The 25,747-nt window shown below is 45.8% G+C and overlaps 1 protein-coding gene across 2 annotated transcripts in view; it reads right to left on the bottom strand.

Moving 5' to 3' along the window:
• Nucleotides 1-6,123: 6,123 nt before the first annotated feature.
• Nucleotides 6,124-25,747, bottom strand: part of prr36b (proline rich 36b) — a 33,807-nt gene continuing 14,183 nt past the window's right edge. For both annotated transcript variants that reach the window (XM_008301327.1, XM_008301328.1), the window contains exons 2-5: nucleotides 22,481-23,215; nucleotides 21,969-22,056; nucleotides 11,630-11,850; nucleotides 6,124-9,287 (exon numbers count right to left, since the gene is read on the bottom strand). In XM_008301327.1, the coding sequence (XP_008299549.1) occupies nucleotides 6,253-9,287; nucleotides 11,630-11,850; nucleotides 21,969-22,056; nucleotides 22,481-23,108 (3,972 nt within the window). In that variant the 5' untranslated portion in view covers nucleotides 23,109-23,215 and the 3' untranslated portion in view covers nucleotides 6,124-6,252. The remainder of the gene's footprint in view (nucleotides 9,288-11,629; nucleotides 11,851-21,968; nucleotides 22,057-22,480; nucleotides 23,216-25,747) is intronic.

The raw sequence follows: 25,747 nt of genomic DNA, 5'->3' as shown, positions 1-25,747 counted from the left end.
GGAAGCAGTGATTGTTCACATTTCATAGTGAAAATGATTCGACCAATCGGCACGACACCACAAAAAAACGTTTCTGCGATACAAAAGATGGCAAACACGGAACAAATGTTAAAATATCACCAATGTAAACATTTATATTTGATAGTAACTGTATGATATGAAATTTGATGGCAAACACAAAAATATGGATGTAAAGGAACTGGAGGCACTGCAGACTATAGTAGAACAATACAGGTGCACATATAGGTCTTAGAAACGCATGCATTATTATTATGATTATTATTAGTTGTGCTTGTTCGTATATAAGGTGATAAACTACATCGTAGAAACTCTTGATATGGTCACATAGCAGCATACAACAGTAGTGGCCACATCTTCTTTTTACACAAATATACTCTAACACAGCATGCTTTAGCTCCGCTGCAGTATAAATGGCTACAAAACTATATTCTGCTTTCAAATATCATGTATTTATTCGTCAAATATTAATTTAGGATTGCTTGTAATTCTTCATATAAAAATTGTGCATTTTAGCAACAGCAGCAGCAGCAGCAGCACGTATGAGTCAAGGCTACTGGATAATGAAACACTGATGGGTTAATGTGAAAACTGGGTTAGTGTGACACCGGCGCAGCCAGCAGGTGGCGCCGTCGTCCCTCCGTTTCTATGGCTGACATCACCTACCTTGTGCAGCAGACACAAAGAGAAACAGGTGCTTTTTCTCCTCACTCAAGAAAAACCACACACAGACGAGAAATAAGATAAAAAACCCACAGTTATGAGGATACACGAGGTCCTGCTGAGCTGTGATCGCCTGCTTTTAAACTGTATATTGCACAAACATGACGCACAGCAGAGGAGACATGTGGGGAAACTCTTAACAGTCTCTAACACAGTGTTGGTGCTCGACTGCCCCGTCCGGCGCCTCCCCCGGGCTGCCACATTGTCTCACGTCGACGTCCTCCTTTCTCTCTCACCCAACCATGACATCATCTGTAACCTCGGAGACTCCCTGAATACCGGCCGACCCAGGAAATGAGGTTACAGCTTTGGAATGTGAGAGGGAAGACAACAACTGCACCACCACCACCACCACCACCACCAGCCCCTCCACTGCCGGTCCAGCAGCCTCCTCTCGGCCCTCACAAGCTGAACAAGGAGGGCCCTTCTTCCCTCCTCCTCCTTCTCCCCTGACTGACGGCTCTATTAGGTCCATGAAAACCTGGTTTGTCCAGTGAAGAAGTCACAGTAACACAGTAAACTGGTCGCAGAGGGTAGAAGGGATACAACAGATTCAAATCTTTTTTTCTTTCTCACACGTTTCACTATAAGATATGAAAGGTCCACGATTCTAATAAACACTTACCTGGATAAACACTTTGGCTGATACACAATAAATAAAGGAATCAGTGCAATTTGTCATAGCTTAATCCCTCATAGGAGAGAGACGGAGACCAGAGTTTGGTCTCTGGTTGAGATACATAAAAAAAACAGAGACTGTACAGTTAAACACATGATCGCTAACAGTGCATCTCAGAGCGCCTGTGATGAGGAAACATGCTCTAATGCGAGAGGTTACAGCAGAGCTCAGCATGTCTGGGTTACAGTAATCGATGACACAGGAGGCCTACAGCGGATTTGTTTCTCACGAGCTCTCACATCGAGTTCGCACGGTCATATGATGATGTGACTTGTGATAAAAATCAAACATTGTGTGAAGCTGTTCGCAGTTTAAACCTTGAAATTTCTGCGTGGCTTCGATTATTGAGTGATACATCAAAAGAAGAAGAAATAGAAAGAGCAACATAAATGATATGTAGATACAGATCTGAATATTTCAGTCTCATGGTGCATAAATATAATGAGAGGAGCAGTTTGACATTTTTGGGTAACGCACTGATTCTTAGAAGATGATGCATCATGTTTTTGGACTGTGGGAGGAGGCCACAGTAGATAGAAAACAGGGATAAATGGACCAGGAGTAATAACCATCAGCTGGTTAGCTTAGCATAGCATAAAGCCTGGAAACAGAACTGGTCTCTGTTCAAAGCTCACTAACACTGATGCATACAAAACAGCTAATTTAATAATAACGTCCCCATGATACAATAATAACTGTTGTTTTTGTGCTTTTTGTGTGTAAATTAACTATATGGACTGTGTCACTAAAATGTCAAACTCTTCCTCTGACTGGCTTCCTCTGTGCTGGTCCACCTGTTGCTCCTCAGTGCTGCGTCTCCACCTCCACCACGGTCCAGTCTCCGGGCGGGGAGCTGCCCCGGCTGTCCGGGGAATAGCTGCTGACCGAGGTGACCGTGGCTGCAGGAGGGTTGAACTGAGGAAGCATGTTGGGCCACATGCTGCTCTCCAGGGGGCTCAGGGTTCCTCCCGACCCCACAGGGAGGAGCAGGAGAGGAGGGCAGCCCCCATCACCAGACAGCATCAAGGTCTGGTTGATGAGCTGCTGCACCATGTCCACCTTCTTGTTCCACTCCAGCTCCTGCGGAGGCACCGGGCGCAGCTGCCTCTGAGCATCCTGGGAGGACGACGCCCTCTTCCCCACCAGCTGTGTGCTCCTCCTCTGCTCTCCTCTGGCCTCGTCCTCCTCGTCGCTGGTCTCCATGGCTTCGTAGATGGTGCAGAGCCCAGAGGACGGGGAGATCATCACTCCGGTGGGGCTCCTCCTCAGCTGTTGCTGCTGTTGGATCTGTTTCTGCTGCATGCGGTACTGCTGCTCCAGCTCCAGCTGCCACTGCAGGACCTGCCTGCGGTGGCGGTGCTCCTGCTGCTGCTGCTGCAGCTGCAGCTGGAGAAGCTCCCTGCGCTGCTTCTCCAGCTGCTTCTGCTGCTCCAGCCGCAGCCGCTCTTCCTCCAGCCACTGCCTCTTCTGCCTCTCCTGCTCTTGACGCTGCTGCATCTCTCTCAGCTTTTCTTGGTGCTGCTCCAGCCTCCTCAGCTGCTCTCCACCAGCGCGACCGGCACTGTTGGTCTCAATCAAAGGTGGAGGGGGCGCGATCTTGGCAAAATGCGCGGCGAGACTCGGATCAATGGGCCTCCTGTTGCCTGGGACCAGTGCCAGGTAGTGGCCATTCGCTATGGGAACTGTGGTAGTGTGGTTCTGGTTCTGGTTGTCTTGCTGTGAGCGCGTTTGCCACTTGTGAGCTTCGTCCTCGGCGCGTGTCTTCTCGTCTCCTGTGAGACAGTCAAGATCACTTGGTGCATCCATTAGAGATGCATGCATCAAACAGAACAGGGGCCAGGAAGGAGGAGAAATCTGACAAGAACGCAAAAGGTGTAACGCAAAAAGAAAAGGGGTTTCCAAAAGAAAGTGACAACGACGATGGAGGAATGCTATACACTGTATAAACCAGCACAAGAAACACATCATAAGGTCATCAGTGCAAGATGCTCTCTCTCTCTCCTTAGATTGCTTCAATAATGTGAACTCATATCTTCATTCCCATATTCCATTCAAAACGATGGTCATCATGCAAGACAGCAGTCATACGATACACAGTACAGAACAGACGACAAGTATCTGGAGACACATGAGCACATGAGGGTTAAAACATCACTGATAACTGACGATACTAAAACAATGTATGGTTTAAGATGTGACAATCAGAAGTACATCCGTTTGACTAACTCGTACCGTTTCATGCATCTTCACCAAGTCATGAAACGTACGTTAAAGCTAGCCGGGGGGAGCAAAGGCGTCCCAAATCTGAATGGAGGCTTGTGTGGTCTCACGAATCAGCTATGTAGAAAATAACTAAGGGTTCAGAGGAGCTGCTTGTACAGGGGTGTGTGTTTGTGTGCGATATGGAGTGTGTTCATTTCAGCGAGCAGGTCAGAGGAAAAGTGTTCTGGAGCTTCAACGTTTGGACCGACTGCATTCATGAGGTCTGTCGTTTACATGTTTTTTGTGTATTTTTGTGCTAAATGAATGTGAGGGAAACATTCAGGAGGATGCAGGAGCCTGTTGGAAAGCTTTCAAGCTCTTATGTGTAAATACCTTAAAGAAGTTTTTTTAATCAAGGTACCCTGTGGAGGTTCAGTGGACCACCATGGATTAATGCTTCTAGGTGTTACACAAAACATGTTCTTGTTGGTTATTGTGTGCCTCTCCCACTGTGATAGCTGGTGGGAAGTAATTTAGCAATGCGCCAACAAAGGAATGGAAGGACACTGATGTCAGCAACATGGGATTTACAAATTAAGAAATCAACATTTTTCGAGCAAGGGGAAACACAACTTGAGGTCTGACAAATGTGTGTGACCAAAAGTTTCAGATAGACTCCCGCACACCGTCTGGACTTGCTAGAAAACACGTATTTGTGATGTTTTGGTGTGAGAAACCTCACAGTGCCAGACCGATTATAAGTATATGTGATGAATCCTTAATATCAGAAATCCTGAGATGTTTTTCTTGAGCAGGTCTGAGCACTGAAACGTTGCAGTTTTGCAAGTTCGACGATGTGCAGGAGTCGACTTGAAAGCTTAAAAAACACGTCTTCTCCACACCTGTCTTATGAAACGGATGTGTGAAGCATTCCTTAGCCTGAAACGACCACATGATGTCTGTTTACTCCACAGGGCACCTTAAAGGACCAGTGTGCAGGACGTAGGGGGCTCTATTAGCAGATATGGAATTCGTAATTATTCGTTGGTCTTCGAGGTGTCATGTTTCTACAATAGCCCAGCTCCTTTGCATTTTCCCATTAAAGAAGCAGCCACTGGAGGTTCTCTACTCGAGGGGCTGTTCAGTTGGTTGCGATCTGCACCCTCGCTACTAAACGCCGCTAAGTCCTACACACTGATCCCTGCGAATCGAAAAACGTCATGAAGCCATAAGCGAGGTGGACAACAAACCCCTGGGACAAGACTTGGATTACCTCTTTGATTTGACCAAAATTCCATTTTAGATACAACACCATTGTACAACGTTGCATCGCTTCCTGTTTTCCAGTCATTCCCATGGTGAGGAACGGGAGCCGCCATGGGAAACACTGGTGCGGAATCAGACGAACAGACACACAGCGACTCCAACAAGAGGAGACAGTAAGTTCAGGCATGCTGGATCCACGGGGGGGAAATAAGAAACAGGAACAAAATGCCTTGCAATGATGTTTTAATGGAATTTTGAAAGATAACCTAGTGTGAACCATTCATTTATGAACATGTCTAGTGTAGAACTGTTTCAAATTCCAGGTAGTACACAGTTTTTTTTTCTTGTTAGTTAAAACATGCAATATACTGTTGAAATAGCAAACCGAAAAGGCCCGCTATGAAAAGATTTCAGCGAGTGTGAAGCTCAACTGTGATAGCGATGTAGGATAACGCAGGGTCTCATCACAAATAATAGGCTAGTTGTTAGTCTCTTCTGGAACACAAAGGATCAGCTAACTGAGGCTTAAAGCTTAGCCACTTAAAACCAAATGCCTGAAACACATACTGTACGTGACTGCACGTTATATACCTTAACAACCTATGCAAAGAGCGTCGAACCTCTTGAAGCACACATTAAAACGTCACCAACTGCAATCTAATACTCCCATACCTACCTCGACAATTCCGTAAAGGGCAAAACCGCCGTGTTAATACCTAGCCTTTATTTTTGATAGCTAAAAGTCTCGAAACAAGAACACAAACTTTGTAAAAAGGAGCATGTGACTATCGCTATGGTGCTGTTGAACATGGAGCATGTGTACACAGGGTAGGGAGGACCAGGTTTCAACAGAAATAAACAAAAAAAAACAACAAATAAGCAAATACAAAACAAAAAAAAAAATCATTGACATTTGTCCGGTAAAAACAGTAGGATAAATACACAATAAGTCCATTTCGTTCCATCTGTTTTTTTTGTTTTTTTTTCCTTTTTTCGGTTTAAAGGCTCAGTCCCATTGGACCAATCAGTCATTACCCCATCAGGGGCTACAGAATATGCAGTGTTACTTAAAAAGAACATTCTACTAGAAAATGGTAGTAGCTATTGTACATAAAGGAGTTTAAGCCATACACTCATAACCATGACCGTAAGAGTATGAAAGAGGGAGGCTTCATTTAAAAATTGCTACAGTCTCTTTTTTTTTCCATCCTTCCATCCTTTGTTCATTTTTTAAAATCTTTTCCTACAATCTTGCTCTCCTTTTTTTCTTCTAAGCCATCTAACCCAACTGGAGAGAAAACAAACAACAGGTAAAGGGGGAGGGTTGCAGGGAAAAGGTGCATTCCGGGGGTAATAGGAGGGACTTATACGTTACCTGCCAGAAAACTATCAGTCTTATCACATATGGTAGAGTAGTAGGGCGGCTGGCTGTCGTCGGCGCCTCCAGACTCCTGGGCCCCGAGGTGGTGGCTGGGCTCCAGCGGATCCACGTCCTCCAGCTGCTCCGCCGCAATCTTTCCCCCCAGCATGTAGTGGTGATCACCCAGGCCGGGGTGGTTGTCTCCGGGGTGGCCCAAAGGCATCAGGTCCACAGGTCTGCCAAACAGGTCGTCCACCTGGGCGGCAGCAGCAGCTGATGGCAGGGTCAGCTCCTTGATGAGGGAGGGGTCCTTGGCCTCCTCTGGAAGCTGCTCCTCGTTCTCCAGGGAGAAGATCCCCGGGCTTTTTCCGCAGCTCTCAGCCATGGAGTGGGCGTTGGAGTTGGATGTGGTGCAGTCGAAGCCGTAAGATGCCACAGAATTGGCCGACTGAGGGGTGGCCCCACCTCCGTCCTCTTCGCCTTCTCCGGCTGCGTGGTCCCCTGCCTCCTCATCCTCCTCGAGAGCGGGCAGGTTACAGGTGGGAGGAGGGCTTTCAAATCCAGCACTCTCATCCATCATCATCGGTGCATCGGGGTCATTGATTTGCATCTCACCCTCTGTGTCGCTGGCCTCGTCTCCTGAGGTGGAGGGAGAGGAAGGGGCGGATGCTGGAGCAGTTGGGGGTCCTGTTCCCAGGACTTCGTCGGCAGGGAGAGTCTCAGCCTCCTCCTCTTCTCCGTCGCCTTTCTCTAGGTGAATCCCCAGATCCTGCTCCATGTCAGGCTGGACTGAAGCAGGCACTGGGGTCTGTTGCTTGTCTGAACGGGACTCGACCCCAGAGCTGCTGTCGTAGTCGCGAAGCTCCTCTGGTGTGCTCGTCTCGCTGCTGCTGTGGGCGGCCAGAGCTGTTCCACTCAGAGCGCTGGACATGGCTGCAGCCGGAGGAGCGAGCAGGTTCTCAGCTTCTTCAGGAGCAGAGCCCTTCATGTCCTCATGTGCTGACTGATGGTGCTCTGACTGAGGAGCGAAGGAAGGGGCACTGCTGTCCAAACAGGCCTGGGCAGGAGACTGGGTGGGTGTCTCAGACTCAGCAGCACCGTGGTCAGACACAGGGCTGGGAGAGGACATAGAGAGCAGCGAGGCTGGCTGAGCCCAGGTGTCTGAGAAAGGGTTGGTCTGGCCCCACGAAGAGGCAGGGGGGACGCAAGGCATAGGACCGGAGCGATTGAGGTTGTCTAAACGCTCCTCATCATTAAAGTCATCTTCATCTGCATTCCCGCAGCTCTCAGTGACACCTTCGCTGTGCATCTCTACGTCTTCATCCTCTTCTTCATCTCGTTCCTGCTCCTGGAACGCTCTGTGTGGTTCCTCTACTCTCTCTGAACTCAGGTCCATATCATCCACTCGCTCATCCTCGTCATCCTCCTCTTCCTCATTAGCCAGGGTTTCCACATTGGGAGAACCCATGAGATTACCGTCACCCTCAGAACCACGTAGGCTGGTGTCGACCAGGGCATCTGAGCTCTGGGTGCCCTCCAGTATGGCAGTGTGCTGGGTGCTGCTGAGGTCAGAGACTCCCTGCTGTCGACTGCTGGTGCAGCTGCTCACGTCCTCAGAGTCCATCCCAGACAGCAGGTCATCACCGTGCCACCCCGCTGAGCCACCAAAGGCTGAGGACCGGACTTGGAACTCCTCAGACGGTTGAGACGAGCTCAAGTCAGTGATCATGGATGAGGGCTGGTGGCCGAGTCTCCGCTGTTCCTCATCTTCATACTCCTCCTCATCATCATCCTCATTGATCTCCTCGTCAGCCTTCTCCACTGCCTCCTCCTTTTCATGAGGGGAGATCAGTTCTCTGGGAGTGAAGTCATCCAGAGGTGAGGCACCCAAAAAGTGAGGCTGCGCCATAACATTAAAGGTCCCTGGAGCTGTGGAGGTAGGCATGAACAGGTTCTCCTTCTCTTCTTCCTCCTGCTCCTCCTCTTCCTGTGTCTCCTGTGTGTCAAAGTTTTCATAGTTTTCCTTCTCCTCTTCCTCTTCTGTTTGGAAGTCCATCACATTGACTGCGCTTTGGGGAGCCATGTCAGAGTGAACCAGGTCCTGGTTCCTGTCCCAGAGGTCAGGCTGGACGTGCATGTCCATCAAAGAGGAGGCATTCTGTGGTTCTCTGACAGGAGAAGCAAGGCCTGGTGGGGAGCAAGGAGGAGACATGACCGTGGTTCCGAGGGCAGAAACTGTGTCGTTGGCAGACTCTTCAAATTTGAAAGGGTCCAACTGTACACCGGAGGCTGGTTCATGGATCGGTTCAGCCTGCAGTTGTTCTATTTGGGGTTCTGGAGATGCTTCTTGCATTTGGTCTAAACTTAGTTCTTGTATAGGTTCCGGTGTTGGTTCTCGTATAGGTTCTGGTGTTGGTTCCCGTATGGGCTCTGGTGTTGGTTCCCGTACAGGTTCTGGTGTTGGTACCCGTACTGGTTCTGGTGTTGGTACCCGTATAGGCTCTGGTGTTGGTTCCCGTGCAGGTTCTGGTGTTGGTTCACGTACAGGTTCCGGTGTTGGTTCCCGTACGGGTTCTGGTGTGGGCTCTGATATTTGTGCAGCAGATGGCTCCAAAGCTACTTCTGCTGGAGGTTCTGCCTGCTCAGGCCCGGCAATGACAGCAGCTGCAGTAGCGATAGCTGCAGCCGCAGCTACTGCTGCAGCAATTTCCTTTTCAGGTTCAGCAGCCGCTGCAGCTTTGGGGCCACGTTTCACGGGAGTCGGAGTGCTGCTTCCCACAGTCTTCTTTGGGCTAGAAGTCTTGGTTGCACTTGTTTTGGAGGCAGGGGTCTTGGAGGCATCCTTGGAAGGTGTGGGCTTGCTCTCTTTGCGGTTGGGTGTCTTTGTGTCTGCAGCCTTACTGGCAGTAGGCTTCTTGGTGACGTCTGATTTTGAAGCTGACTTGGGCGTCTCCGGTTTGGACTTTGTAGTAGAGGAAGCACGAGCAAGGGGAGACTCTGCAGGCTTTTTGGATGCTGGGGTGGCTGGTTTGGTGACATCTAGAAAAACACAGGACAAGGAGTAGTTGACAAATGTGATAATGTACAAGATATCAGCACATTATACACCCCAAAAGCACCCAGACTAAACACTGAAGCTTTCTGTGGTGATATAACACTGCAATCAAGGTAAATATGTACAATACAAACTTGAATTGGATTGATCTGAGCAGTGATGTGCGGTCAGGGGAGGCTTTTTTTTTCTTTCACAGAAAGAAAGAAAAAAAAGATAAAATAATTAAAATGGTTATATTTATCCAGTGATTTGTACTAAAGAGTATTAATTTTTGTCATGTAGCCTCACCAATTTTGATTTTACTTTTATTCAAAATCGCAGAATTTTCCTAATTTCCCATTTAAATGCTTGGAAGAGAAGCACACAAGCGCTTCCAAGACGGTCCTCTAACTCTAGGCTGCTGCAGACAATAAGCATGCACCAAAAGGATCTGCGCGCCGTATTTCATATCATTATGGAAAATCTTGACAGCTGGGATAATGACACGCTGATGATGGCAGCAGGATACGATCGGTGGCTGTCAAAAGCATCGACATGCTTTCTCATTACTGCATTTGAGGGCATTTTCAATGGAACCGACGCACTTTTTAGAGTGCTGCAGAACAAGGTGATGGACATTGAATACTGTCTTGCACGCATCCGCGACACAGTTTCAGTTATCAAGCGCCTGAGACTGGAGTTTGACAGTTTCTAGGACTGATTTGAGCAGAAATGCGGCGCACTGGGCCTGACAGAGTGGAGACAGACGGTCGGTTAGAGACGAACGGAGACGAGCGTTCTGTAACATTCAAGGCTGGGTTCGACCATTTCGATGAACTTGCTTTCCTCGGTTTGGTGGATTGCACAAAATTCAGTGAGACATTCTGATGACACGAAACTGCATAGCCAGTCAAAGGCTGATCTCATTGGACTGTATAGCTCAAAAACGATGAGGGATGAATGTACATCTCCAGCTTTTTGGCCAAGAAGGATCTTATTGCAAATGAGGCGACAAAGTTGCTCCAGCTAGTGCTCACTGTGCCAGCTACTACAGCGTCGGTGGAGCGGACATTCTCAGCACTGAAGAGACTCAAAACATACAGCCGGAACCGAAATGATTAAGGACAGCTTTCTTCCCTGGCAGTGATCTTCATTGAGACAGAGAAGGAAGATAAGGAGGACTTCTACCAGAAAGTAACAGATATTTTTGTGCAGAAGAAGCGGCGCATGGACTTTATTTATAAGTAAAGGTAAGACAACAATAAGGTTGTTTCGTTTTTTTTTTTAAATTAAATGTGCGTTTTGTGTAAAGAATGCAGATATGAAACATAACTCGTAAACTGCTGCCAATCAAATGGCAAATGAGCTCCTCTGTAGATCTGATTCTGATGGAGTCAGTGCCTCACCAGCCGTGAACCTCACCGTACATCACTGGATCTGAGTGATGTTATTGTCTTCACACACCAAAAATCACATTTTTTAAATTCTTTTTGATGTCTCTGCTCTTTTGAACACAGTCAACCTTTCTCAGAGTTTCACCTCCTGCATTTGACGACCGTTCATATTCTGACAGAATTCATAATATGTTCTCTTTTCTGCTGCCATCTCATGTGGAGTACCGTAAGGCTCCTTCTAAGGCTTCCTTTTGGATCCATCTTGGCTGTATCGTCTAATGAAACCTGCTACTCCATGATGCTTTTAACATCCTTCTGAAATGTGCTGAAAATGAAAATCCTGCAAAGGAAAAAGGCCTCCAAATATTCTTGTTATCTACCTTTGCAGACTCTTCAAAACCACATTAAGTGGACTCAGGCCTTTGCCACTGAATTTGAACTCCCTCACAAGAAATTTCCGTGACATCTTTGATAGAACTGAATTTGATGGACTTTACTGTCAGTACTACCTTCCTCCCTGTTAGATTGCAGGCAAAATGAAACCATTCAAAGAGACCATTCATTAGCTTTTTTTTCTTATCGCAACTACTGCAATCTGAGAATCAGTCAGTCAGCCTTATCTCGCCTACAGCTGGTTCAAAATGCAGCGGCAAAGATTCTTCCTGGCACTGTCAGGAGAGACTCCTCTGCACTGACCTCGCTTCACTTCTTACCAGTGAAGTACAGAACTGATTCTAAGGCCTGGATGTTTTTAAAGCACATAGACTGGCACCATTATCCCGTGTATTAAGATTCCTCAGATTTGCTGACCAATCACTCCTCTTCATTTATTCTTCATCTCCTTCTTTAGCTTTTAAATAGTTACCAGGAAGACCAAGACAGCGTGATAATAACTTGCTCATATCCTCTCAAATATGCTCATGTTTTCATTTAATTGTTATTTTTTTCTTTGCCTTTTTTCAGAGGGGTTGTGGTCCTGGATGCTTGTGGTCCTGGAGGTTTGCCACCAGAGGGGGTAGAGGAGGTGGATTTGGGGGCAGCGGGCCTGGCGGAGGTGGAGGGCGTTTTAGGGGTGGCAGGTTTGGCTGTAGCTGTGGAGCTCTTGGCTGTGCCGCTGGAGGGTGGCCGAGTTGAGCCCGTGGCAGGACGAGGTGATGCTCCCGTGGTTGGGGTCCTGAAGAAACAAAGCATAAAGTTAGGAAATACATATTACAGCCTTTGTCCTTTCTAAGTCCTGAAAGTCTCTCTACTGGACTACTCTAGGAACGGACTCTTGTACCATCTTTCAAAATGCCCATGAGAGACATATTCAAGTGAGCTTGATAGACAGCCATTCCCCCGGATACAGAACACAATGAAACAGGATTAATTGAAGTTGACTCGAGCGTTTGAGTTTCCAAGTCACTCACATCTCGGGGCGAACGTCATGCCTCACCCCGACTGTGCGCTTATCAACCCTATGCTCTAAATGCCTCCGAATGACGGTGACATGGAGCAACACTTTGACACGCCACCATTAGTCACTGCTGCTGCCAGAAGGGGAGCCCTAAGAAATAGAACAAACAAGGCTGCTTGCTTATACCGCAAGAACAACATTTTTAAAGGGTTTACAAGCAGCCGAGGCCGTGACCTGGATCGTGGCCTGTCCAAGACGTGGCATCAGCACCAAATCCAATGAGTGAACAGGTTCACACAAGGGAGCCTGAAGACTATCCTCTCAAGGGCAAGAGGGCAGACTGACACAACTCATGATTATTGATTCAGAACTGGCAAGTGCCCACTCAGATCAGATAGAGAAATTACATTACAACCATTTTAAAGTCCTTACATTGACTCCCAATCCGGTTTTAATAAATGCGTACTTGTTTTTAAAGCCCTTCATTATGTTGTATATGTCTAGTTGTCTGGAGATGTATACACAGGGCAGCACCTCAAGTACTCTGGCACGAGTCTTTTAGTTGTTTCTAAGCACAGGACAAAGACTTTTTATGCTCGGCGCCTCTGGAGGGGTCAGACGGAGGATCTAACATCAGCTATGAATAGGAAATTACAATTTCTTTCCTCATCCTGCATTTCGGTTAGAATCTTTCATGATCATATTATTTTATATATGTATCTATTTTGTGTGCATTTGTTTCATTATGTTTTCAGGTCATCTGCAAAAAAAAGCAACAAACTTGTACGAAAGGATGCCGTGCAGTTAAGTTTACCAGAGCAAACAATATGCAAATAGCACGTCAGGAGGAATTCTGTCTTTAGCACATCATTGTCTGAAACGCAGTCCTCAGCCCAGTTAATTCTTCCCCGACGCCATGACAGACTCCCCTGAGAAGCTATGAAGTGAAGCGGTTTGGAAGGTGAGTCACGACGGACCCCAGAGAGCCATTCCAGCCCCAGTCGGCCACGTCCCCGACCTCCTGTCTGCGGCTCCCTCTCCCACGAGGGAACGACACTTGGGGCAGCGTGCGTCAGCCGGCCTGCTCTGGCTGTCCTGGCCTGAAAGCCGGCTTCTATGTCACGTCTGAGCAAAGTAACCTACATCTAGTAGTCCTGACAAGTCGGTAGTGTGCGCTCTCCTGGGCCACGCTACTCTAACTGCCTGCTTCTAAATAAAGAATTGAGTTAGTCCTGGCAGAAAGAGAGCAGGCAGCGGGAGGGAGGTAGAGGGAGAGTGAAGATGGCTGGGACCATGTTAATCTTTAATACTGAAAGGAGAACAAAAATAACTTCTCCAAATCCCCCCAGCTGGAAACATAGCCAATGTTAAGAGCACACTCATTGTATAAGGGCAATGAAGTAGCGCCATGCTATTCACAACCTGGCAAATGCAACGGAATAGGGTTTGGTAACATGAAGTAAGATTAAAGTCAGAGAGCAACGGGTGGCAACACAATAGGGGTGTGGTCACTTCAGAAGTTCCAACAGGCTTTAACAGCTGATCCACATTATTTGGAATTGGCTTTGGGGTAGTGAAAGGTGTGTTCCTGCTATTAACACGATCAGATCATGTCGGTACCATTTTACTGCTATAAAACCCTTCTGGCTACGCAAAAGCACTGATAGACTAATCTGTGACATATTGATTTAGTGTGTTTGAAGCTGGCTGTGATTACTGGAAAATCACAGTCAGCTAAAAATGCTGATGGGTTAAACTGCTACTCAGGCTGCACAGTTATGGGCCTAATGCTAGTCATTATTATTCTGATCATTATTGCCACAGTGATTTTAGCAACAACATATTTTTATTGCAGCTTCACATTAAAATTGAGCGCTGTTTTCACTTTTATGTTGTGCTACAGGGCTGCAAGGTGGCTCGGTGGCTAGCACCGTGCCTCGCAGCTAGAAGGTCGCCGGTTCGCGTCCCGGTGAGGACACCTGGGATCTTTCTACGTGGAGTTTGCATGTTCTCCCCGTGCAGCGTGGGTTCTCTCCGGGTTCTCCGGCTTCCTCCCAAAAACATGCTGAGGTTAATTGGTGATTGTAAATTGTCTGTAGGTGTGAGTGTGCTTGGTTGTCTGTCTCTAAGTGTAGCCCTGTGATAGACTGGTGACCTGTCCAGGTGAACCTGCCTTCACCCTGAGTCAGCTGGGATAAACTCCAGTCCCCCACGACCCCAGTGAGGATTAAGCGGTGTATAGATAATGGATGGGATGAAATCAGCTTCACTCTTGCTTTCACTTTCACATTTTGCTCTACAATGCTGCCCTGTGTAGCATCACTCTTATGGATACCTGAGCTGATGCTGGACAGAGGCGGAGATTCAGTGAGGTTGTGTTATTTTTCTTGGCCTTCATACATTCATCAGGCTGCAGTCGGTTGTGTTGCTTTGTGGCAGAATAGACGGTGATCCATTTTGACGGACCAGCTCGTCAACTTTTGCTTAAAACATTTAATGTGATTTTGCCGGCTGATCTCTTCTAATTTTGTTAGAGAGTGAATAAAAGAGAGATTAAAATTATTAACTGGCACCGTGGTGGCTTGGAAAAGTTGTACAAAGTGCTGGCCAAGGAAAAATCCTTTTAAACAAAAAAAATCCCTGAATTCAATAAGAGCTCACTTTTTTTACTCTTTATCATTCTCTACCGCAAAGTCCTGTGGCCTGAATGAGAAAGATGCTCAGATCTTAAGCTCAAAATGAAAATAAGTTCCTAAAAAAAAATGAGTCTGTGGTGCTGCTGGAATTAGAGAGTAAAAGATAAGAATTACAGGGACGGGAGAATGAGGAGAATTAAAAGCTAGAGACTGGCATTAGAGATGAAGTATGCTAATGGGATATTCAAAGGGAGCATTCACAATAATCTGCCTGATAAAAGGAATATGGATAATCCAAAAAGGCAGGAGGACTTTGAAGAGTGCTGGAAATTAACCAGGTCACTGGGAAAGAACGAGGCGAGAGGGAGTCGGAGACGAAGCGAGTGAGAGAGATTCATGTCAAGTGCTGTTCTGAGAAAGATGTGTAATATATTGGTTTTATCTTTTTAATCTGGTTTCATATTTGTTCTTTTCTGCCTTTTTTTGTTCCTTTTTGCAAACTTTGGCCAATGTTTACTGATAATAAATTAATACAATAAAGAATATACTGGAATGTTTATGTTTTTTCTTTGGTTTATTGTTTTCTTTCACTTTTTTTTTAACCACACATATTGTGAATAACTTTGGCGGAGTTCATTCAGGCAAAATGAACTGAGACAAAGAAGAAAAGATAACGCAGATGATAATAATCTGATTACTCATAGCGTTATCTTCCTGATTCACAAATAAGGCTGATTGCACAGTTACAGTATTGTCAGAGAATAAGCCACAGCAGAATGAGATGCTGTGCGTTCTGGGATTAGAGGTGATTTAACACAACTCGGCCACGGCGACGATGCGTGAATACAGTGATGCTCGACTCTGTAATTAAGCTCACAGTCGGCCGAATGACTGAGAAGACTATTAAGAGTTATTGTAGTCTGTAAATGGCTTGTCAACATTTGATTTAAAGGGCAGCGTGTATCAAAGGAGAAAAGCTGCGTTCATTGTTCACATTTCACCACAGGCCTCGCTCAGAGACACGCTGTAAATTGGGGTTAAAGCAAACGTTGAACACAACGCCCAGAAATGTACTGGAGCTGAAAAATCAGACGACTCTGACGGCTTGTTGCTACAGGGGGCACTCAGGCACACGGCGCAATACTTAAAGTTCGTTGTGGTCGCCTGAGGACCACTGACAGCATTTAAGCTTTATTTCAGCATTTGTTCAATCGCCGGAGCTGAGGATGGATTGCCGTGTGTGAGAACTTGGCTGCCTGCTGGTGCTGCTTTGCTGCCATACAACAAGATCCAGGCTATGATTTAAATAATGAGAATAATGAGATCCATGAACGTGACAAGATGAGTAAACAAGAGGAAAGCAAGCATGCAGGCAGCTTCCCTGCAGCAAAGGCGGCCGACTATGGTGGAGAGGAACTCCCTCCTTTTAAAATAAAGCACCAAATTAAAGCCGGGTTAAATAAGCAGCAAGAATATGGAGCGAAGAGCATCAGACTGTTAAATGAACCTGATCACATCTCTTTTCTCTAACAGTGATAATGATGATTGCTGTTCTCCCTCTAATAAGGTATTTTTATGGGACAAAGGGAGCCAGTGGGGACTGAGTGTAGGAGCCCTGAGCCACACTGGTGTCTGCCTACCTGCCTGTTGCACTGCTCTGCAGCACTACAGCAGTAATTGAGGACCTCGGGGCTCTATGTACCATCATGTGGATACATTTCACCAGACCCAAATGATTAACTCATGTACTGTACAGCTAAATGTGGATTTAAATCAAACAAAAAGAATGCTTCCGGCAATGTGAAATATAAAGCTCTCTGATGTTCTTTGTCTTTTTAAATATCCAAGTGTTTCTGTTTCATAGAAGTCATTTCTACAAGACTGTACAAAATATTGAGGACACGATCCCAAGTGTAACCAAATCACTTAGTAAAATATCTCATTAAATTAATTAGATGTAATACAGTGGTATCAATGGAATTGGTTGTAGAGAGCAGAGTTTAAAAAAATTGAAATATGGATTTTTTTCAAAAGGGGCCATAGCTCAATATCAGGACAATCAATATTTTTAATATTGTTCTTTATGTTTATGTACAACAGCTAATACGTGAGTCAGGAAGACAGAAAATCACTACTTCCCATAAAGCATGTTCTCCACCATCTATCACACCTGCCACACGTCTGCAGCACGAGTGAAACGCTCACAAACATCTTTGTCTCACACTCAGACGTACACGCCTCCTTCTGTCCGTCAGTCCTTCCCTCCCACCAGCTCATTCCCACTAAATCCATTTGGTAATTGGCTCTGCGGCTGCACCCCAATAAAACCACAGCAGCGGAAGGCTGCATCACCGAGTCATTGGCCACACCCATAGCAGGACGGAAGATTTACAGCCTGCGCAACATGTCGTCTGCTTCACGCTGGACGGCTGAACGGTGTCTGAGGCAGGACCTGACTGCTGCTGCTTAGCATGCCCACCGGTGTCGGACCATTACATCAGCAGTAATTTGTTAGATCATGAGGAGGGTTGCATGCAATCCACTCCAATAAAAATTTATCATCCCTGAGGGACCATCAGGGAGGAAAACAGCATGACTAATGAGGGAACATGGGTGGCTGAATGAATAGAATAAAAGGGATGGGAAAACTCCTGATTGCCCAAAAGCCAACTCATCCCATTTCCTGAGTTTGTACATTAAGGGCTGAATACTCCTGCCCTGTGCTCTCATCTACAAGATGGCAATATTACCCTCTGTTTCACGCAGAGGTGCCCTCTGGTCCTCGCCTTCCTTTCTCCACCTCTGTTCCTTTCACTCTCGACATGCACAGCCCTAGCACTCTATATATCTCTGGCAGCAGTGATGGGAGCTCAGCAGGGACTGCATGACTTATTCAAGCATGTAGCTTCCATACTCTACTGCCACCATTTTTGTTTTACTTCACTCTGCTGCATCCACAGACAGCAGGAGAAAGCGGCTCAGCGTCACGTGCGCTTGTACCACGTGTCCGGCGAACCAGCATGTATGTCTCCCTTCCCCCTTTACCTCCACATCATACTGAGTATTATAGCAGCAAATGAACACATGCTCTGCATGCTAATTGCATGCTGTTCCTACTATGCGGACATCCATGGGCACCACATGTTACAGCACCTATATAGCAGATTCACAGTGTGCTGTGCTGCTCTGCTTGTATGCTGCATACCAGCACCAAATTATTAACGCAAGAATCATCTCTGTGGCTGCACAAGAAACCTGAAAACTGGACAACATCCACGCACACACGCTGGGACGTAAACCACGAGCATACAGCTCAGCATGTGTAGGTATTATGTTCAAACACTCAACAATGATTTTCACTTTCTGTGTTTGGACACTAATCAGGCTCAAATATTTCTCCTCACAAGCTGCATGCCGCAGGCAATCAGCTTCAAACAGCAGGTGCACACACGCACACACGTACACGCAAACACACACACACACATTATAACGAACACAAGGGCGCTAATACACACGAAAAGTACAAAGAGAAAACACACTTGGGAAAATATACATAGACTGTATATATAAACATGCACATGGAGGGGATCCAGTTCACACATCCCTACATATCACAAACACACACACACAGGTATCGTATATACAAATCAAAAATCCACACTCACAACCTGTGGTGCATACACAACATAACACTTTCAGCTTCTGCGCCCTCATTGACCTGTTGCTGTTTGGATAAGCAGGTAACATGCAGGGTGAAAGAGCTGCAACGACTAATCCCGCCAATATTAAATTAACTAGCAACTACTTTGATAATTGATTAATTGGTTTGAGTAAACTGAATTTCTTTGGGTTGTGGATGAAACCAGTCATTTAAGGAAGTCATCTTGGTCGTTAGGAAACATGGACCAAACAACTAACTGATTGGCTGAGAAATAATTAACAGATTAATTGACTTAAAAATAAATAAATCCCTACTTGCAGCCCTGCTTTCAACTTCTATACTCTCACTGACTTGTTTAGGTGCAATGTGAAGCGAGCTAGTTTCTGGTGACATTAGAAGAAGCTATCTGTCTTTCTAATTTAAATGTGCAGCTAAGAAGTTAAATAGAACAGCAAAACAAAGGGTGAGTTATAACAGAGTCAATTGCAGCAATGTGTACAAAACCCTAATTGAATTTTCCTAAAACCTCTTGTTGATTAGGAAAAACCAAACATTTGTCAGTGACCTTAAATTGAAATCACTTGGCGAAACTGCATTTGCTCTGCACTTTTATCAGTCTGATAACTGGAGCCTGCTTTGGATGGACTTAAATCAATTAAGCTTTTAGAGTAATACTGCGGGTGTGTGCATGTGTGTGTGACAGCGAGGGTGTGTCTGATACGGCAGTTAATGTGTCTGTCGAGCTCTCCGCTACTTTACTGATAGCAGCCCGAAATGAGGACTGAGCGAGGTAGGAAAAGGGCAAAATCTAATTAAAGCAGAAATTTATGGCCCTGTCAAAGCGCATCACATATACAAATGCTAACGTGCACTTAACAAAGTATGCCTGCGAGGCTACAGGGTTCTATCGGAGGAGTCTATCATCAGTAATGCCGCTCTCGTGGGGATTCATATGTAGGTCTACTGCAGCGAAATCCTTCTCTGGGCAACACATTCACCGTATAGAACACATTATACCGACTCCCACAATAACAACACAAAACACTGCATCGTATTCTCACTTTAGACGCGCGCTAATAGTCTGACCTGATTACAATAAAAACTTCTGCTCCATCTTTTAGCAAAAGTGCCGACTTAGCTGATTAGCGAAGGTGTCTTTAAGATCAGACTCAAGATGGATATTTAGTAAACTAAAGGTTGTGTAGCTGCTTTTTTGAAGAACAGAATGGACACACATTTATCATGATCTCCATCCTAACCTTGACAGTACTTTTTGCAGATTTTGCTGTGAGATATTTGATGTTATTAAAATGAGCGTGGCTTGATATGCACACTGAGAACTGGGAGAACATAATGAAATGAGTCAGTGCTTAGCAATAAAATCACCAGGACAGTTCACAAAGGGTCACACAGTGAGTGTTACACACACAGTGATTACCAACATGCCCTTGTGTAATTCTTCATAATCAGATGTTTGCATATCAACCATTGTATAAAGCTGTAATCTGAGCGTAAGCTCCACAATCCAGCTGCTACCCGCGGCTCATGAAGAGTGAGGTGGGGGAGGGGATCTGAAACACCTTGGTTGTCAGGTAGAAAAAGGCTCCTGGCGACTTAGTATTGCATTTCATTATTATTATTCTTATTATTATTATATTGTATTATATTACTGGAGCAGGCACATGTTGTTATATTGTCGCCGACTAAATAGATGCGAGAACTGGGGAACGTGCCAAAAGAAAAAAACACTTTTCTCTTTATTACTGTCCTCTACACTGTTCCTGGAGTACATCAGATCTCACAAACACACACTCAAAGAACCCTTCGCAGATTGCTTTATTTCAGAAACAGGGCGTGTCAGACACTAGAGCATTCGGAGACCATGGCATCTGTTATCTCTCACTGTCTTTTCTCCGTTATCAGTTTTTCCAACTGCACAGTCTGCTGTGTAGTTCTGAGAGTGGCTGATGGTAGCGATGCCGAGGGACGTACCCATTACCAGTTACAGTATTATTAGAGTGGTCTGTTTAGTGATTGCCTTAGCCTCTGATGTTAAATTTTAATCAGTTGCAACTACTTTCCATGCAAAGTAAGTGCACGTTTTGATCATGTTACTGTTTAAATGGTGGATAAAAGCAGCTAAAGCTCCATCATTGCAACTAGACAACGGATATTAGCTACGTTTAAAAGCTACTCCACCTTATTTAATACTGTCAAAGAACATCCTGCCACTTACAGAGTTTTCATGCTTGTCATGCCGCCCTGGTAGTCCAGTTTCAAATTGCATATGTGGCCTTTTTTTGTTGTTATCTCTCAGTTTAAAATGTTCCCACACAGCTGAGGTCTTTGGCATTTTGTCTTCCCTTTAGCTGCCAAGGTGAACTGAAGCATGATGTTCACTGCTGAGGTGAAAATATGTGCACTTTTTACCAGTGTAGCTAAAAAGTAAACATATATCTAAAGAAAACAAGAACAACTTGCCTTTATTGACTGCCTACTTTTGGCAAAAACAACAATAAACCAATACCTACACCGTAAACAAATATCTGCATAGCTGAATATTGGGGTTTAGTTCTGCTTCCTGGGAATACTTGCGCCGTGTGGCTGTTCGCCCAGAATTTATTTAACATCTTTGCTCCGAATCTTCTGATCTCTTTAGTGCTGTGTCTCAGACATACCAACTCGGTGACATAACAGTAAGAAGAAGGCGGCCATTGCTTTAACAAACAAACAAACAAACGGACAGAGAGATGAGCTATTCATGGAGCAGCTAGACTCCCAAAGGCTCCGTCTGATTATGATCATCACAGCCTCAGACAAAGGCCTCCTTCACCCTCCTCTCCTGGTCTATCTCCAAATCACCTCAGGATCCAGCACTATGCACACAGTGTGACTCAGGTGAGAAACACATGCTGATTTCACACAGACAGACGCGAGACATGCTGCCGTACAGAAACGCAAACAAGCGCTCACTTTGGAGAAGCGAAAACATTGAGAGCACTCTGTTGTTTTTCAGCTAATTCATCCAACTGCACCTCCTCCCCTCTCGAAAGCCCTCCCAAAACTTGTTTTATTAATAATGCTGTATAATGCTTGCTCTGATATCACCCTGCTAGGCATTCCTCTAAGGCTTGTTCTGACATTGGCTGGTTGCTGGCCTACTTATGCCCGGCTCCTCGAACCCGCTATGTGGGAGATCATTGTCCCTCATTCCTCCAGGGTGTTCTTTCTTAAACAGCGTCTTCTTTGAACCTGCAGCCAAGTGAAGCCTTTTGAACTAACTGCTTTGCACTTGGCACTGAAGAGCTTTATAATGCTCAACTTATTCTCTCATCTATTCGGTCATTTGTTCGGATTTGCTGCTGTTCTGGAGCAAATTTGCTGATTTGCTAGCAAATCAATGGAAAGGCTATTTCATAAAAGGAGCTCGCTTAGAACATTTCTGCCTGGAGGATGTTTGAGAAAAGCAGCAATTATAGGCAGCAGCCTGCGCTATCTACAAACACACAGAAAACCATCTCAGTGTGTGCTTGTACATGTACACAGGCGCACACTCCAGCCTGGGTGAGGCTTCAATTCCACTCAAATGTCACACCTACCTGGTTGTCTTGGAAACTGCGGGCTTATCAGGTTTGGGTGAGGCAACAGAGCTAGGCTTGGTGGATGTTGCAGAAGCAGGTTTTGGAGCTGGAGGACAGTGGAGGAGAGCAGAGGTGAGAGAGGAAAGTTAAGCAAACGTGAAATGCAATATATACGCTGGATTATAGCAGTACTGTATACAGTATATAGTGGCACATTTCCCAGATATAGGTCAGGGAGGACATACTTCCTACTGTGTGTCTGTGTGTCATAGGGATTTAGGGCAAATGCATTTATAGTTTAGCAGCAGCCACTCTGGCATGTCTAATATGTGTGCTGAATCCATCCTATGAGCATCATCTGTGTGTCATCACATTACAATGAACACTCCTTATTAGAGATGGAGCTGTGAAAATGTTCCATGTTAGGCTCACTGTGGGTGTCCTTTGCCCAGATAGTGTACCTACAGAATTATACTTATGTTTGCACACTGATGTCAACTTTCAGTTTCGCAATGACATTTCCCACCAACCTGGGGGCTTTTTAGCAGCAGCTGCAGTGGTGTTGGATTTGACACCATTCGCAGTTGTGGATGGTGTCTTTTTGGCTGCTGTTCCGGTCGTTGACTTTGCACTGTTGGTATTAGGGCCAGTCCCTGCGGCTTTCTTCTCACCCACTTTGGTAGTGGTCTTGGAGGCTGGGGCCCCAGCCGTCCCTGTTGGTTTTTTGGATGGAGCTGAGGTCGGGGTGCTCTTTTTGTCTGCAGCAGGTGTAGTCTTCTTCGCCACACCGTTGGTCTGAGGTTTTGACACGCCATTTGAGAGGCGGCTCTGGGATGTGTTGGGCCGTGAGCCAGATGTAGTCTTGGTTGGGTTAGTGGCGCTGGGCTTTGTCTTGGCTGGCGCCTTGTTGGTAGTCTTGGCTTTGGACTCTCCTGAGGTCTTGTTGCTGGTCTTGGCAGCTGCGGTTTCCTTGGCCTGGTCTGGCTGAGGTTCGGCCTGACCTGTCTCTCCTGTCGGCTGCTGTGGCATCTCCCCCTCCACTGGACTGGCTGCCTGGTTGGGCTCCTGTCCTGCGGCCGGTGCTGCCTCATTTACTGGATTGGAGTCCAATGTTTCCATTGGCTCCATTGCTGCTATGGCAACCCCATCCGGCTTCATCTCCCCTTAAATGGTAGTGGTCCGTCTCTGCGTGGCAGGGCTGGCTGACTTAAATCTCACAGGATGGCCACAACTCTAGAGGCTTTCTGGAGACAGCAAAGGATGGTCTGGAAGGAGAGAGAAAAGACAGAACAAGACAGTCAGTCAACAGCAAGACCAGACATGAAAAGCACTTCTCGGTGTATCAGTAAGCAGAGACACAGGAATGCAGGTTGCCCTAAGAATCAGATAAAGCATAATCTTCAGTCTTTTAACAGCTTTAGCATCAAACAGAGAGAAATATTTTTAGGATGCAGAAAAAAAATCCAGACCAGAATACTGCATGAACCTCAGAGAGGACTGAACCTTGTATAGGACAATATAACACACTGAGTAAGACGTTTGTCCACAAACACAAGCACCTGTGCAAAAATGCAACACAGCTTTATGAGTCTTGCTCACAAAGGATCAATTAGATGACATTTTATGATCAGTTGAATGTGTGTGATGTCTCAGGGGATACAGACGAGTCAGACAAGGACAACATGTCCACTGCAAAAACAACAAATCCTACAAATAGCCTTCATTAATTTCAATGCCAACTGCATTGCAGTTGCAAATGGTCCCCTCTGTGACACTAAAAAGCTCAGTGACACACTTGGCCAGCGTAGCTGCTGTGGCTTGGTTTTTTTCTTTGTACAAAATAGCATCAGAGTCACCAGTGTGGAAGACTAGTTTTCTAGGATAGTACACTTAAGGGAGTGCTAAAAGGTTTAGCACGCAAGTTCCACACACACACAAATGCAAATGCCACCTGTAATAATGTTAAGATGCTCAACTTTGTAATGGATGAGAAAAGTCAACAGAGCCTGCATCCCACTACGAGGCTGGAGTGGTTATAAAAAGAGAAGTAGCATGAGGTGGGGAGGGAGGATCAGACTAACTGGGTCAAGGCACGTACAATAAACCCAAAAAGCCCAAAGACAGAGAGACAGTTTGACTGAGGGGTCACAAACAGAGCAGAGACATGAGCATCTGATCTAACATGAAGCATATGAGGCCTGACAAAAGGCAACCATCTGTAATACTGGAGGTCATACCCTGTCACCACCAATATTAGACATCTTATTTTGTTTCCTCAGCTACCTTATTATCCAAGGAAAAGGAGGTCATTTACAAGACCATACAGGATCTTTACAAGTCAGAGAGCAGCAGAGAGGGAAGTGGGGGAGTAGCAGGAAACCAGCCTGTCAAAGTTTACAAACAGAGCGAGGAGCCGACTGTGCAGGAGTCTAAGTGGTGAGACAAACACTGAGGCAACGCAGAGGCCAGCCCAGAGGAAGAGGCTTGGCCTGTGGAGCATGGGAACAGAAAGAGAAGGTGGGAGAGAGCGAGCGAAGAGACAGGAGGAAAAAAAAAGACACAAAATGAGCTCACTATTGGCTGATCTGACTGTTTGCTGGTCTGACTTTAAATCCAGACATCACTAGTCATCCTAGTTTCCACTGACCTAAACTTGTAGGCGCACACTCATTCTCCTATTTCTAGAAGAGGACAGACATCATCTTTATGCTGCTGGTTTCCTGGAAACAATTCCCGCATACACTTCTCCATCTTTCTTTCCCTCTTCGGTCATCCTCTACTCATCCTCTAAACTAAATTTCACTTGTCAAAAGGCCTTCTTTCTTTCCTTCTCTACTGATCCTCCCTTTCTTCCAGCCATTTTCCCCTCTTCGATTTCCTTCCTCCCCCACTGCTCCCTCTCTCCTTCCATCCCTCTGTTCTCTGTTTGCCTTTGCACAGATGGCCGGAGCAGCTGAGCAGAGCCAGAGGGGGAAAAAAAAGAGAGACTAAGAAAAATGATCCATGTATCTCAAACAACATATTAGAACAGATACCAATGCAACAGGCCACTACCCAACACAACTTAGGAGGCTAAAGGCCAAAATAGACTGTGGCCGAATGGTGCACATTAAAACAGCTGCCCCTATTATTTTGTCTGCACAACCTGCACACTGGTGGCGGCCAGGCGTGCGCTGGCGGTTAGTGGCGCCAATTTGCACCACTGTGCCATTTCCAGTCTCGCCACCGCTAAAAAACTTGTTTTTTTTTCACCACTGCTTCCTGCTTCTGCATCCCAGTTCCCACAGCCAAGCTCCCTGTCCTCACCTACTGAAGTTAACTCCCAAGGTGCACATCAGCAAAAAAACATCCAATCACAGAGCTGAAAATTGGCAGGTGATCGACTGAAGACTTGTGGGTGATGTAGTATTTAGATCTATAGTGAAGTACGTCATTAAAAACGACTTCTCAGACATGAAGTCATTATCTAACTGAGTGTTTCTGTATTAAGAGACCAGAACGATGTAATTTAAAGAAAAATATAAAACGTGGATATAGAGAAACACTTCAGGAACCGGTGCCTCCTTTCCTTTAACGACTCCTAAATCCCTCAAGTATAAACTCATCAAACTCTGCCCACTTGATACTCAGTAATCTTCAATAAAACCACACCGCTGTTTGACTCAGACGTGGTATTGCTATTAAATCTGTGACCTAATTCGACCACAAAGTGAACCAGGAAATAAGACCGTGTCCAATAGCAACTCCTTCGCCCCTCCTCTCTCTTTCAGACTCTGGTGTTCGGTTTATGTTTGGCT

Source organism: Stegastes partitus, unplaced genomic scaffold (assembly GCF_000690725.1).
Source record: "Stegastes partitus isolate 25-593 unplaced genomic scaffold, Stegastes_partitus-1.0.2 Scaffold1660, whole genome shotgun sequence".
Lineage (NCBI taxonomy): Eukaryota > Metazoa > Chordata > Actinopteri > Pomacentridae > Stegastes > Stegastes partitus.
The sequence above is the reverse complement of the archived record's forward strand: the minus strand, read 5'-3'. Positions and strand labels throughout refer to the sequence as shown.